The 14,468-nt window shown below is 50.8% G+C and overlaps 1 protein-coding gene across 2 annotated transcripts in view; it reads left to right on the plus strand.

Moving 5' to 3' along the window:
• The window catches only part of GOLGA7B (golgin A7 family member B), a 69,348-nt gene that overhangs the window by 36,603 nt on the left and 18,277 nt on the right, over nt 1–14,468 (plus strand). For both annotated transcript variants that reach the window (XM_040361272.1, XM_040361271.1), the window contains one exon: nt 10,513–10,665. In XM_040361272.1, coding sequence (XP_040217206.1) covers nt 10,513–10,665 — 153 coding nt within the window. The remainder of the gene's footprint in view (nt 1–10,512; nt 10,666–14,468) is intronic.

Below are 14,468 nucleotides of genomic sequence, written 5' to 3' on the forward strand. Positions count from 1 at the left end.
CGCCATTCCACGAGCGGGGCGCAATTTTGAAGCGCGACATGTTGGGTATCAATTTACTCGGCGTAACATTATCTTTCGCAATATAAAAAAAAAAGTTGGGCTAACTTTACTGTTACTTTTACTTAAATTTTTTCTAAAAAAAAAAGTGCGCTTGTAAGACCGCTGCGCAAATACGGTGTGACAAAAAGTATTGCAATGACCGCCATTTTATTCTCTAGAGCAGGGGTGTCCAAACTTTCTAAACAAAAGGCCGGATTACTGTCCTCCAGACTCTAAGAAGGCCGGACTGTGGCCATCAGGAGTACAAAATCCCCCATCATTGGTGTCATTGGGAAGAATTCTGCCCCATCACTGGGTGGAATTCTGCCCCGTCACTGGGAGGAATTCTGCCCCGTCACTGGGAGGAATTCTGCCCCGTCACTGGGAGGAATTCTGCCCCGTCACTGGGAGGAATTCTGCCCCGTCACTGGGAGGAATTCTGCCCCGTCATTGGGAGGAATTCTGCCCCGTCACTGGGAGGAATTCTGCCCCGTCATTGGGAGGACTTCTGCCCCATCATTGGTGTCATTGGGAAGAATTCTGCCCCATCACTGGGTGGAATTCTGCCCCATCACTGGGTGGAATTCTGCCCCGTCACTGGGAGGAATTCTGCCCCGTCATTGGGAGGAATTCTGCCCCGTCACTGGGAGGAATTCTGCCCCGTCATTGGGAGGACTTCTGCCCCATCATTGGTGTCATTGGGAAGAATTCTGCCCCATCACTGGGAGGAATTCTGCCCCGTCACTGGGAGGAATTCTGCCCCGTCACTGGGAGGAATTCTGCCCCGTCACTGGGAGGAATTCTGCCCCGTCATTGGGAGGAATTCTGCCCCGTCACTGGGAGGAATTCTGCCCCGTCATTGGGAAGAATTCTGCCCTGTCATTGGGAGGACTTCTGCCCCATCATTGGTGTCATTGGGAGGAATTCTGCCCCATCATTGGTGTCATTGGGAAGAATTCTGCCCCGTCGCTGGGAGGAATTCTGCCCCTTCATTGGATTGGAATAAATGCTTATAGAGCGCCGAATGCGAGTTTTGAAACTCGCCTAAGCGCTTACCAACAAGCTGGTAGGCTGGTGCCAATGAATAAAAAAGTACCCCAAGGGCCGGAAAAAAAATTTAAGAAAGGGGCCGCAGTTTGGAGACCACTGCTCTAGGCTGTAGAATGTTTGGGGGTTCTAAGTCACTTTCTAGCAAAAAAACTTGTTTTAAACAACAAATCTGAAAAACAGGCTCGGGGCTTAAGTGGTTAAATAGGATTGGTCCCAGCACAGAACCCCCTGTGTTGGGGGAGGGGAGGGGGGGTGTAGGCATTTTGGCACCACAGTGTAGGATGAAATGTCCGTGCCATTAATGCCCCCCCCCCCCCCCCGTCCTCCTATGTGTAGCGTCGGCATGCGTGGCCACGCTCTGTGCCAAGAGCCGCCATATGGATGTTTTCTCTATCGGCCATGATACAAGTTGCTGCATCTGTTCCGTGCAGGGTCTGCGCCGCGGATCGCACGCAGGGAATGTGTTAATCGCTGTGCGAACGCCGAGAGATTGTCACACTTCTTGTCCTCTTGTTGATTCACACATTTACTATTCTGGGATTTCATGCCAGGCTGCCAAGCGTCGGGGGCCCTTTAACTGTCAGATGGAAGATGAGTCATTCATCAATAGAGCCGAGGGGGGCGGGGCGAGGGGGAGATCGCCATGGGGGGCCGCGGAGAGACATCCAATTCCGAAATTGTTTTTTTTTTTGCTCTAATTACTGCAATGAACTCGGACACAGAGGAGGAAATTCGCCTTCCAACATTAAACATTTCCTTCGCTGTCTTCTTTGTGACGATGAGACGGACGCAATGCGAGCGGAACAAGAACATCGCACAGAATCGGAGGCTTCGAAATGAGGCCGCCGCAAAGGAGGGGAGTCGTTTTTTATATAGTCCGGGGCTCTTCCTTTAACCACTTCAATACCAGGGACTTTTACCCCCCCCCTTCCTGCCCAGGACGCTTTTCAGCTTTCAGCCCTGTTGCGCTTTGAATAACAATTGCGCGGTCGTGTTACAATGTACCCATAGGAAATGTTTATCGTGTTTTTCCCCACAAATAGTGCTTTCTTTTGGTGGAATTTTTTGCTAAACAAACTTGTGTATTCCTTCACGAATGTGTGCTGCTGATTCAGCGCTGATGGGCACTGACGAGCAGGGCCGTTTGAAGGAATTTGGGGGCCCCAAGCAAAATGGGGGGGCCCCCACCCCCCCCTCCAAGCGCGCGGGCAAAGCCTACGTTAGTGATACACTAATATTTTACACCCCTGTTCTTACTCCCCCCCCCCTCCCCCCCTATTTCCTATGGTTTTCTATTCTCACCTCCCCTTCTTCGCTGTAGGCTGCCGCTGTAGCATGGCCGAGCTCCTCTTCCTCCTGTCAGTCTGACGTTCTATCATTATGGGTCCCCAGTAGGGGTGCAACGGATCACCCCGTTCGGATCGGAACACACTGTGATCCGCGGATTGCCACGGCTCCGGAGCTAGGCCGAAGCCGCAGCCTTTCCTAATGTTATGGCCGCGGCTTCGGCCTACCTCCGGAGCCGCGACCATAGCGCTAGGAAAGGCCGCGGCTTCGGCCTAGCTCTGGAGCCGCGGCCATCTTGGTACACCCAGCGGCGGCACTCCTCTGTTTACACCCACAGAGGAGGAGCCCGCACTCGTGGGACACACCGCTCGGGGAGTGTCTGTCGGTACTAGCTGGGGGGGTCACTGTCCTGAGAAAAGGGGGGGTCGCTGTCCTGAGAGCAGGGGGGGGGGTCGCTGTACTGAGAGCAGGGGGGGGTCGCTGTACTGAGAGAAGGGGGGTCGCTGTCCTGAGAGAAGGGGGGGTCACTGTACTGAGAGGAGGAGGGGGGGGGTCACTGTACTGAGAGGAGGGGGGGGTCACTGTACTGAGAGGAGGGGGGGTCACTGTACTGAGAGGAGGGGGGGGGGTCACTGTACTGAGAGGAGGGGTCGGGTGTCTGCACCGAGGGGGTACTATAGTTGGTGGGGGGGGGACATGTGGATATTACAGTGGGGGAGATTTTTTTTTTTGCCGATCCGAAAAATTATCCGATCCGTGACTCCTGATCCGAGGAACGATCGGAACCGTGAGTTTTTTGATCGGTTGCACCCCTAGTTCCCAGTCCCGGGCCGGGTACCGCGCGGTACAGGAGATTTCGTTTCCTAGTGTTCCCAGCCGGACTGAAAGGAAGTGAGCACTCAGTGTGCACTTCCTGTCAGGACTCCAGGAGGATGGAAGAGGAGCTTGGCCACGCTACAGCCTGGGAAAGGGAAGTTGGGGGCCCCAAGCAATTGTTTGTTTTGCCTGTCCTGTAGCGACCGGCCTGCTGATTAAGTGGCACTGGTGGGCACTAATAGTATGCGGCACTGATGAGCACTTTACAGTGAGATGTGGGGGAGGGGAGGTCAATAAGACCCCACATCTCACCTCTAGGCTGGGAAGCCTAAAATAAATAAATAAATAAAAAAACGATCACAGCTTCCTAGCTGAAGTGGCGCCGTTTTTTTTGGAATGTAGAGGCCGTGCGCGACGTCGTAACATTGCGTCCGGCCTCCGGCGATCATAGAGACTCCGGCGACCATCTGGTCCACTGGAAATCTCTATGGTCAAGAACCGGGGGCCGGCGAATCTGTTCTCAGACTCGCCGATCGCTCAGGGGAGTCGGTAGAAGCACCGCAGGGCGGCGGGGGGGGGGGGGGGGTGTTTCCTCACGCCACCCGCAAGAACGATCAAGCGGCGAAACAGCCGGCTCAAAATGGCAATATCTGAATGATGCCTGTAGAGCTGCCCCCAATCATTCAGATATACCCCCATCATTCAGATATGCCCCCATCATTCAGATATGCCCCCAATCATTCAGATATGCCCCCAATCATTCAGATATGCCCCCATCATTCAGATATACCCCCATCATTCAGATATGCCCCCATCATTCAGATATGCCCCCAATCATTCAGATATGCCCCCAATCATTCAGATATTCCCCCATCATTCAGATATGCCCCCATCATTCAGATATGCCCCCAATCATTCAGATATGCCCCCAATCATTCAGATATGCCCCCAATCATTCAGATATGCCCCCATCATTCAGATATGCCCCCATCATTCAGATATGCCCCCATCATTCAGATATGCCCCCATCATTCAGATATTCCCCCATCATTCAGATATGCCCCCAATCATTCAGATATGCCCCCAATCATTCAGATATGCCCCCATCATTCAGATATTCCCCCATCATTCAGATATTCCCCCATCATTCAGATATGCCCCCATCATTCAGATGTTCCCCCATCATTCAGATGTTCCCCCATCATTCAGATGTTCCCCCATCATTCAGATATGCCCCCATCATTCAGATATGCCCCCATCATTCAGATATGCCCCTATCATTCAGATATGCCCCTATCATTCAGATATGCCCCCATCATTCAGATATGCCCCCATCATTCAGATATGCCCCCATCATTCAGATATGCCCCCATCATTCAGATATTCCCCCATCATTCAGATATGCCCCCAATCATTCAGATATGCCCCCAATCATTCAGATATGCCCCCATCATTCAGATATTCCCCCATCATTCAGATATGCCCCCATCATTCAGATGTTCCCCCATCATTCAGATGTTCCCCCATCATTCAGATGTTCCCCCATCATTCAGATGTTCCCCCATCATTCAGATATGCCCTCATCATTCAGATATGCCCTCATCATTCAGATATGCCCCTATCATTCAGATATGCCCCTATCATTCAGATATGCCCCCATCATTCAGATATGCCCCCATCATTCAGATATGCCCCCATCATTCAGATATTCCCCCATCATTCAGATATGCCCCCAATCATTCAGATATGCCCCCATCATTCAGATATTCCCCCATCATTCAGATATTCCCCCATCATTCAGATATTCCCCCATCATTCAGATATGCCCCCATCATTCAGATATTCCCCCATCATTCAGATATTCCCCCATCATTCAGATATGCCCCCATCATTCAGATATGCCCCCATCATTCAGATATTCCCCCATCATTCAGATATCCCCCATCATTCAGATATCCCCCATCATTCAGATATGCCCCCATCATTCAGATATCCCCCCATCATTCAGATATTCCCCCACAAATCCCAGGACGTCTTTAGACATCCAGCCGTCGGCAAGAGGCTAAAGTGCAAGTTCGTAAAGCTGCAGCGGGAATGTTACCTGTTTGCTACCCGTTCATATCATTGAGTCTGTATTTGGAGTAACTCGGGAACATCCTATCATTTTACTTTGTATCTTTATACTATTTGGTTCTAAAATGTGATGGGAAGGAGCCAAGAGGGATGAAGCAAGGGAGCAGAGGAAGAGTGGGGTGTAATACTAGTGCAAGGGGTTGTTATTGGGGACCCCGGTACCAATGCAGAGGGATATGATTGTAGACACTGGCACCGATGCAGCAGGTTTCTATTTCAGACACTGGCACCAATGCAGGGGGTTATTATTACAGACACTGGTACCAATGCAGAGGTTTAGTTTTGAAGACACTGGCACCAATGCTGGGGGTTATTATTGCGGACACTGGCACCAATGCTGGGGGTTATTATTGCGGACACTGGCACCAAATGCAGGATTTTTTTATTGCAGACACTGCACCAATGCTGGGGGTTATTATTGTGGACACTGGCACCAATGCAGGGGGTTATTGCGGACACTGGCACCATGCAGGCTTTTTTTTTATTGCGGACACTGGCACCAAATGCAGGCTTTTTTTATTGAAGACACTGGCACCAATGCAGGGGGTTATTATTGTGGACACTGGCACCAATGCACGGGGTTATTATTGTGGACACTGGCACCAATGCAGGGGGTTATTGCGGACACTGACACCATGCAGGCTTTTTTTATTGTGGACACTGGCACCAAATGCAGGCTTTTTTTTATTTCAGACACTGGCACCAATGCAGGGAGTTATAATTGTGAACACTGGAACTAAAGCAAGGGGGAGTTGTTGTTAATGTGGACACTGGAACCAATGCTGGGGGTTATTATTGCAGACACTGGCACCAATGCAGGGGGGCATTATTATTATTATTATTATTATTATTATTGCAAACACTGCCACCAATGCAGGCTTTTTTTTTTTATTGCGGACACTGGCACCAATGCAAGGCGTTATAATTGTGGACATTGGAACTAAAGCAAGGGGGAGTTGTTAATAATGTGGACACTGGCACCAATGCAGGGGGTTATTATTGCGGGCACTGGCACCAATGCAGGCTTTTTTTTTTATTGCGGACACTGGCACCAATGCAGGGCGTTATAATTGTGGACATTGGAACTAAAGCAAGGAGAAGTTGTTAATAATGTGGACACTGGTACCAATGCAGGGGGTTATTATTGCAGACACTGACACCAATGTAGGGGGTTATTATTATTATTAAGCAGACACTGGCACCAATGTAGGCTTTTTTTATTGAGGACACTGGCACCAACGCAGGGGGTTATAATTGTGGACACTGGAACTAAAGCAACTGGGGAGTTGTTATTAATGTGGATACTGGTACCAATGCAGGGGGTTATCATTGCAGACATTGACATCAATGCAGGGGGTTATTATTATTATTATTATTATTATTATTATTATTGCAGGCACTGGCACCAATATAGGGGTTTTATTGCACACTGGCACCAATGTAGGAGGTTATTATTTCCAAGACTGGCACCGATACAGGGAGTCATTATTGCAGACACTGGCACCAATGCAGGCGGGTATTATTGCGGACATTAGTACCAATGCAGAGGGTTATTATTGCTGTGGCCACTGGCACCAATGTGGTTAGTTATTATTGCAGACACTGGCACCAATGCAGGCGGGTATTATTGTGGACATTAGCACCAATGCATTGCAGAGGGTTATTATTGCGGACACTGGCACCAATGCAGGCGGGTATTATTGCGGACACTGGCACCAATGCAGGGGGTTATTATTGCCGACACTGGCACCAATGCAGGGGGTTATTATTGCCGTCACTGGCACCAATGCAGGGGGTTATTATTGCCAACACTGGCACCAATGCAGGGGGTTATTATTGCCGACACTGGCACCAATGCAGGGGGTTATTATTGCCGACACTGGCACCAATGCAGGGGGTTATTATTGCGGGCACTGGCACCAATGCAGGGGGTTATTATTGCGGACACTGGCACCAATGCAGTCGGGTATTATTGTGGACATTAGCACCAATGCTTTGCAGAGGGTTATTATTGCGGACACTGGCACCAATGCAGGCGGGTATTATTGCGGACACTGGCACCAATGCAGGGGGTTATTATTGCCGACACTGGCACCAATGGAGGGGGTTATTTTTGCGGACACTGGCACCAATGCAGAGGGTTATTTTTGCGGGCACTGGCACCAATGCAGGGGGTTGTTATTGCGGGCACTGGCACCGATGCAGGGGGTTGTTATTGCAGACATGGGCACCAATGCAGGTGGTTGTTATTGTGGCATCTGGCACCAGTTGTGAAAGGTGGGTGTGTAGGCATCTTTGATCATTGGATGATTTCCGGTATTGTTGCACATGTGTGAACTGGATTTATTCGTATATTTGGCTTTGTGAATAACCATAAAGGAAACCTCATCCATTATTAGTGCTGGAAATGTACTGATCAGCCTGGGGAGAGAAGGTATTTGCATTTCCTCCCCATCATGTATATTGGCTTTGCTTCAGTAACCGTCCCGCCGCACTACAGAAAGACCGATGTATGTTTGTTGTTCTTTTAATGACATTATATATAGGCAAAGCGGGAGTTTAAATATCATCATGAATTTTAAAGATAGTAACTAGAAATAATATTGTTTGAAGAGCTGTTTAGCTGCCTAAATATAATCCACAAACCATTTTTATTTCAGTTTATTCAATACACACTGTAATGACATCTCTTGTACCATACCTGCAGTCCCCAACCATCTCCTGCACCATTCCTGCAGTCCCCAACCATCTCCTGCACCATACCTGCAGTCCCCAATCATCTCCTGCACCATGCCTGCAGTCCCCACCCATCTCCTGCACCATGCCTGCAGTCCCCAACCATCTCCTGCACCATGCCTGCAGTCCCCAACCATCTCCTGCACCATGCCTGCAGTCCCCAACCATCTCCTGCACCATGCCTGCAGTCCCCAACCATCTCCTGCACCATGCCTGCAGTCCCCACCCATCTCCTGCACCATGCCTGCAGTCCCCAACCATCTCCTGCACCATGCCTGCAGTCCCCACCCATCTCCTGCACCATGCCTGCAGTCCCCAACCATCTCCTGCACCATGCCTGCAGTCCCCAACCATCTCCTGCACCATGCCTGCAGTCCCCACCCATCTCCTGCACCATGCCTGCAGTCCCCACCCATCTCCTGCACCATGCCTGCAGTCCCCAACCATCTCCTGCACCATGCCTGCAGTCCCCACCCATCTCCTGCACCATGCCTGCAGTCCCCAACCATCTCTTGCACCATGCCTGCAGTCCCCAACCATCTCTTGCACCATGCCTGCAGTCCCCAACCACCTCCTGCACCATGCCTGCAGTCCCCAACCACCTCCTGCACCATGCCTGCAGTCCCCAACCATCTCCTGCACCATGCCTGCAGTCCCCAACCATCTCCTGCACCATGCCTGCAGTCCCCAACCATCTCCTGCACCATGCCTGCAGTCCCCAACCCTCTCCTGCACCATTCCTGCAGTCCCCAACCATCTCCTGAACCATGCCTGTAGTCCCCAACCATTTCCTGCACCATGCCTGCAGTCCCCAACCATTTCCTGCACCATGCCTGCAGTCCCCAACCCTCTCCTGCACCATTCCTGCAGTCCTCAACCATCTCCTGCACCATGCCTGCAGTCCCCAACCATCTCCTGCACCATGCCTGCAGTCCCCAACCATCTCCTGCACCATGCCTGCAGTCCCCAACCCTCTCCTGCACCATTCCTGCAGTCCCCAACCATCTCCTGCACCATGCCTGTAGTCCCCAACCATTTCCTGCACCATGCCTGCAGTCCCCAACCATCTCCTGCACCATGCCTGCAGTCCCCAACCCTCTCCTGCACCATTCCTGCAGTCCCCAACCATCTCCTGCACCATGCCTGCAGTCCCCAACCATTTCCTGCACCATGCCTGCAGTCCCCAACCATTTCCTGCACCATGCCTACAGTCCCCAACCATTTCCTGCACCATGCCTACAGTCCCCAACCATTTCCTGCACCATGCCTGCAGTCCCCAACCATCTCCTGCACCATGCCTGCAGTCCCCAACCATCTCTTGCACCATGCCTATAGTCCCCAATCATATCCTTAATTATGCATGCAGTCCCCAACCAACTCCTGTACCATGCCTTTAGTCCTCAACCATCTCCTGCACCATGCCTGCAGTCCCCAACCATCTCCTGCACCATGCCTGCAGTCCCCAACCATCTCTTGCACCATGCCCATAGTCCCCAATCATATCCTTAACTATGCATGCAGTCCCCAACCATCTCCTGTACCATGCCTTTTAGTCCTCAACCATCTTCTGTATCATGTCTACAGTCCCCAACCATCTTCTGTATCATGTCTACAGTCCCCAACCATCTTGTGTAATATATCAGCAGTCCCCAACCATCTCCTGTACCTGGTCTACAGTCCCCAACCATCTTCTGTACCTGGTCTACAGTCCCCAACCGTCTTCTGTACCTGGTCTACAGTCCCCAACCATCTCCTGTACCGTGTCTACAGTCCCCAAACCTATCCTGTACCTTGTCTACAGTCCCCATCCATCTCCTGTACCTTGTCTACAGTCTCCAACCATCTCCTGTACCTTGTCTACAGTCCCCAACCCTCTCCTGTACCTTGTCTACAGTCCCCAACCCTCTCCTGTACCTGGTCTGCAGTCCCCAACCCTCTCCTGTACCTGGTCTGCAGTCCCCAACCCTCTCCTGTACCTGGTCTACAGTCCCCAACCCTCTCCTGTACCTTGTCTACAGTGCCCAACCCTCTCCTGTACCCTGTCTACAGTCCCCAACCATCTCCTGCACCTGGTCTCCAGTCCCCAAACCTATCCTGTACCTGGTCTACAGTCCCCAACCATCTCCTGTACCTGGTCTACAGTCCCCAACCATCTCCTGTACCTGGTCTACAGTCCCCAACCATCTCCTTTACCTGATCTACAGTCCCCAACCATCTCTTGTACCTTGTCTACAGTCCCCAACCATCTCCTGTACCTGGTCTACAGTCCCCAACCATCTCCTGCACCTGGTCTACAGTCCCCAACCATCTCCTGTACCTGGTCTACAGTCCCCAACCACCTTCAGTACCTTTTCTGAAGGCTCCATACATCTCCTGTAAAATGCCTACAGCCTCTGACTGAATATTGATTGCTCATGCTGATATTTATTTGTTCTTTAATGTTTTCATCAGATTGAGAAGCAGCTGTTTGAGGAGACGGTGAAGACTCTGAATATGTTCTATATAGAGGCTGAGAAGATCGGAGGTAGCTCTTATCTGGAGGGATGTCTAGCTTGTGCTACCGCTTATTTCATCTTCCTCTGCATGGAGACACACTATGAGAAGGTAAACTGGATTCTGGTTTTTATTTTTTGGGAGGGAGACCCTGTCATTTCGCCCAATTGGGACAAAGTAACTAGAGTCTATTGAAAGAACAAATCCCCCACCTGCCATTCCATTCTTCTATTGGAGCCAAGAGTTCAAACCCTTTGTTGGCTCTATGTTGGACCTGAGACAGGATTAAAGGGGTTGTAAAGGCAGAAAGTTTTTTTATCTTAATGCATTCTAATGCCCTATAACAAGCTGCGCACTGTGGGGGCAATCGACAGGAGGGAGGGGCCAAGAGCAGCAAAGAGGGAAGGGCTTTTTTACGGTTACCAGGTTAGAGTTACAGAGGAGGTCTAGTGCTAGAAGCTTGCTCTTCTTTGCCGTCTTCTGCCTTATTAAAGGGGGCTCCCAGATTCCAATAAGCCCGCAGACCCCGACAACCAACGGCCAGGGTTGTCGGGAAGAGGCCCTGTCCTTATCAACATGGGGACAGGGTGCTTTGGGGCAGGGGGCCGCAGGGCGCCCCCTGCCCCAGATCACCTAACCCCCCCCCCCATATTGAGGGTATGCGGCCTGGTACGGCTCAGGAGGGGGGGGGGGGCGTTTGCTCGTCCCCACTCCTTTCCTGACTGGCCGGGCGGCGTGCTTTGGATACGGGTCTGGTATGGATTGTAGGGGGACCCCCACGCCGTTTTTCCTTACAACCCATACCAGACTCAAGGGCCTGGTATGCCCCTGGGTGGGGAACCCATGCCGGTTTTTTATTTAAAATTTGGAGTGGAGTTCCTCCTCATGATTCATACCAAACGCTGCGGCTTCTATGACGCGCTCGCTGGAATGTGCTTTTTCTATTCCAGCGAGTGCGAGATGTTCGACACCATGTCGCCGAGAATCGGCGTGATGCCGTCGTGCTGGAAACACATTCTCGGCGACAGGTATTGTAGGTGGTGACAGGTACTCTTTATGGAGAGACCGGAGGTCTAAAAGGCCCCTTAAATCCCTCCTTTACTTTGAAGTGTATTCAGATCGCCGAAAAACGTTCATTCTGACTACTGTATATTTTTTTAAATCCAGCGTCATTGGCAGCCGAGTAAACGGGAAGCGACGTTGTGATGTCGCTTCCGTGTTTACATTCAGGAGACTGAAACAAAGCCATTTACGGCTTCTTTCCAGTCTGTCACAAGGTGCCGGAAGTGTCGGATCGCAGATCGGGTCTCCCGGTGGGACGGGAGGCCCGGTCAGAGCGGTGGGAGGCGGCGGGAGAGGGGGATGTCCCCTCCCGCTCCTCCGGGATAACAACTGAGCGGCTTTTTGCCACATTGGTGGTTATGCCTGGAAAGCCGACCGCCGGCTCTAAACAACGGTGCCGAGATGATGCCTGCAGCTGTGGGTATCATCCTGGTATAACATCCTAAAGCCGAGGACACATCTATGCGTACGCTCAGCGTGTAGTGGTTAAGTGGTCCTTCTTTAACCACTTTACTACCGCCCGCCATCAATTGACGGCGGCGCGATAATGCTGGGAGGATGTCATATGATGATGTCATATGATGTCCTCTCCTTGCCGAGCCACTAGGCCGCCGGCGGTGTGCGTGCGCACTCGCCGCGTTACTGGGACCCCGATGCGCATGCCCGGCGGCTACGATGTCCGCCGGGCACCCGCAATTGCCCAGTAACTGAGCAGGACCGTGGATCTCTGTGTGTATACACAGAGATCCACGTCCTGTCAGGGAGAGGAGACCGATGGTGTGTCCCTTGTACATAGGGACACCGATCGGTCACTTCCCCCAGTCAATCCTCTCCCCCTACAGTTAGAATCACTCACTAGGGTACACATTTAACCCCTTGATCGCACCCTAGTGGTTAACCCCTTCCCATACTGTGTCACATTTACACAGTAATCGGTGCATATTTATAGCACGGTTCGCTGTATAATTGTTATTGGTCCCAAAATACTGTCAAAGGTGTCCAATGTGTCCGCCGCAATATCGCAGTCACGATAAAAATTGCTGATCGCCGCCATTACTAGTAAAAAAAAAAAAAATGCTATAAAACTATCCCCTATTTTGTAGCCGCTATAACTTTTTGCGCAAACCAATCAATAAACGCTGATTGCGATTATTTTTTTTTCTTACCAAAAATATGTAGAAGAATACGTATCGGCCAAAACTGAGGAAAAAATGTGTGTTTTTATATATTTTTGGGGATATTTATTATAGCAAAAAGTAAGTATTGGCCCGGATTCACAAAGCACTTACGCCGACGTATCTCGAGATACGCCGCGTAAGTGTAAATATGCGCCGTCGTATCTGTGCGCCGGACTACTGAAAATAGGCTTCATCCGACCGACATAACTTTCCTACGCCGGCGTATCGTGGGCGCATATTTACGCTGGCCGCAAGGGGCGCTCCCATTGATTATCTATTCACATATGCAAATTAGGGAGATACGCCGATTCACGAACGTACTTGCGCCCGGTGCATAATATACACGGTTTGCGTAAGTCCTACGTCCGGCGTAAAGTTATTCCCCATATATGAGGCGCAACTCATGCTAAGGTATGTACCAGGGAACACAGCCGTCTTATTTTCCGCGGTTACGTAGTACGTGAATAGGGCTGGGCGTAGGTTACGTTCACATCGTAGGCAGTGATCCGTCGTATCTTAGGGAGTAGTTTCGACGTGATTCTGAGCATGCGCACTGGGTATACGCATGCGCCGTTCGTTTTAAGTACTTCTATGACGCTTGGCCCATCATTTGCATGGGGTCACGCCTCATTAGCATGGCTCACGCCCACTTCCACTTACGACGGCTTACGCCGAGGGAACCCAGCGCAGTTTGGGAGGCAAGCTCTTCGTGAATTTGGTGCTTGCCTCTTTGCGCTACGTCGGCGTAGCGTATATTGGATACGCTACTCCGGCATAAATATGCGCCGATGTATGTGAGTCCGGGCCATAGTTTTTTTTTTTTTCAAAATTGACGCTCTCCTTTTGTTTATAGTGAAAAAAATAAAAACCGCAGAGGTAATCAAATGCCACCAAAAGAAATCTCTATTTGTGGGGAAAAAATAATTAAAATTTCATTTGGGTAAAGTGTTGCATGACCGCGCAATTGTCATTCAAATTGTGACAGCGCTGAAAGCTGAAAAATGGCCTGGGCAGGAAGGGGGTGAAAGTGCCCGGTATTGAGGTGGTTAACTGGTTGCCGACCAGCCGCCGTAGTTTTACGCCGGCAGGTCGGCTCCCCTGCGCGAGAGCCTGTAGCTATACGTCGGTTCTCGCGAAGGCCACTAGGGCTCTCCCCCGACTCCCGTGCGCGTGCCCGGCGGGCGCGATCGCCGCCGGGCACACACGATCGTTTGTTATAGAGCGAGGACCGGGAGCTGTGTATGTAAACACACAGCTCCCGGTCCTGTCAGGGAGAGAAATGCCGATCTTCTGTTCTCACTAGGGGAAAAGCGATCAGTCATTTCCCCTAGTGAGTCCACCCCCCCTACAGTTAGAACACACCCAGGGAACATACTTAACCCCTTCCCCACCCCCTAGTGTTAACCCCTTCACTGCCAGTGGCATTTTTATAGTAATCCAATGCATTTTTATAGAACTGGTCGCTATTAAAATGCCAATGGTCCCAAAAATGTGTCTAAAGTGTCCGTAGTGTCGGCCATAATGTCGCAGTCCCGAAAAAAAAATGGCCGCCATTACTAGTAAAAAAAAAATATTAATAAAAATGCCATAAAAATACCCCATATTTTGTAAACGCTATAACTTTTGCGCAAACCAATCAATAACCGCTTATTGCGATTTTTTTTTTTTACGAAA

This window comes from Rana temporaria, chromosome 8 (assembly GCF_905171775.1).
Source record: "Rana temporaria chromosome 8, aRanTem1.1, whole genome shotgun sequence".
Taxonomy (NCBI): Eukaryota; Metazoa; Chordata; class Amphibia; order Anura; family Ranidae; genus Rana; species Rana temporaria.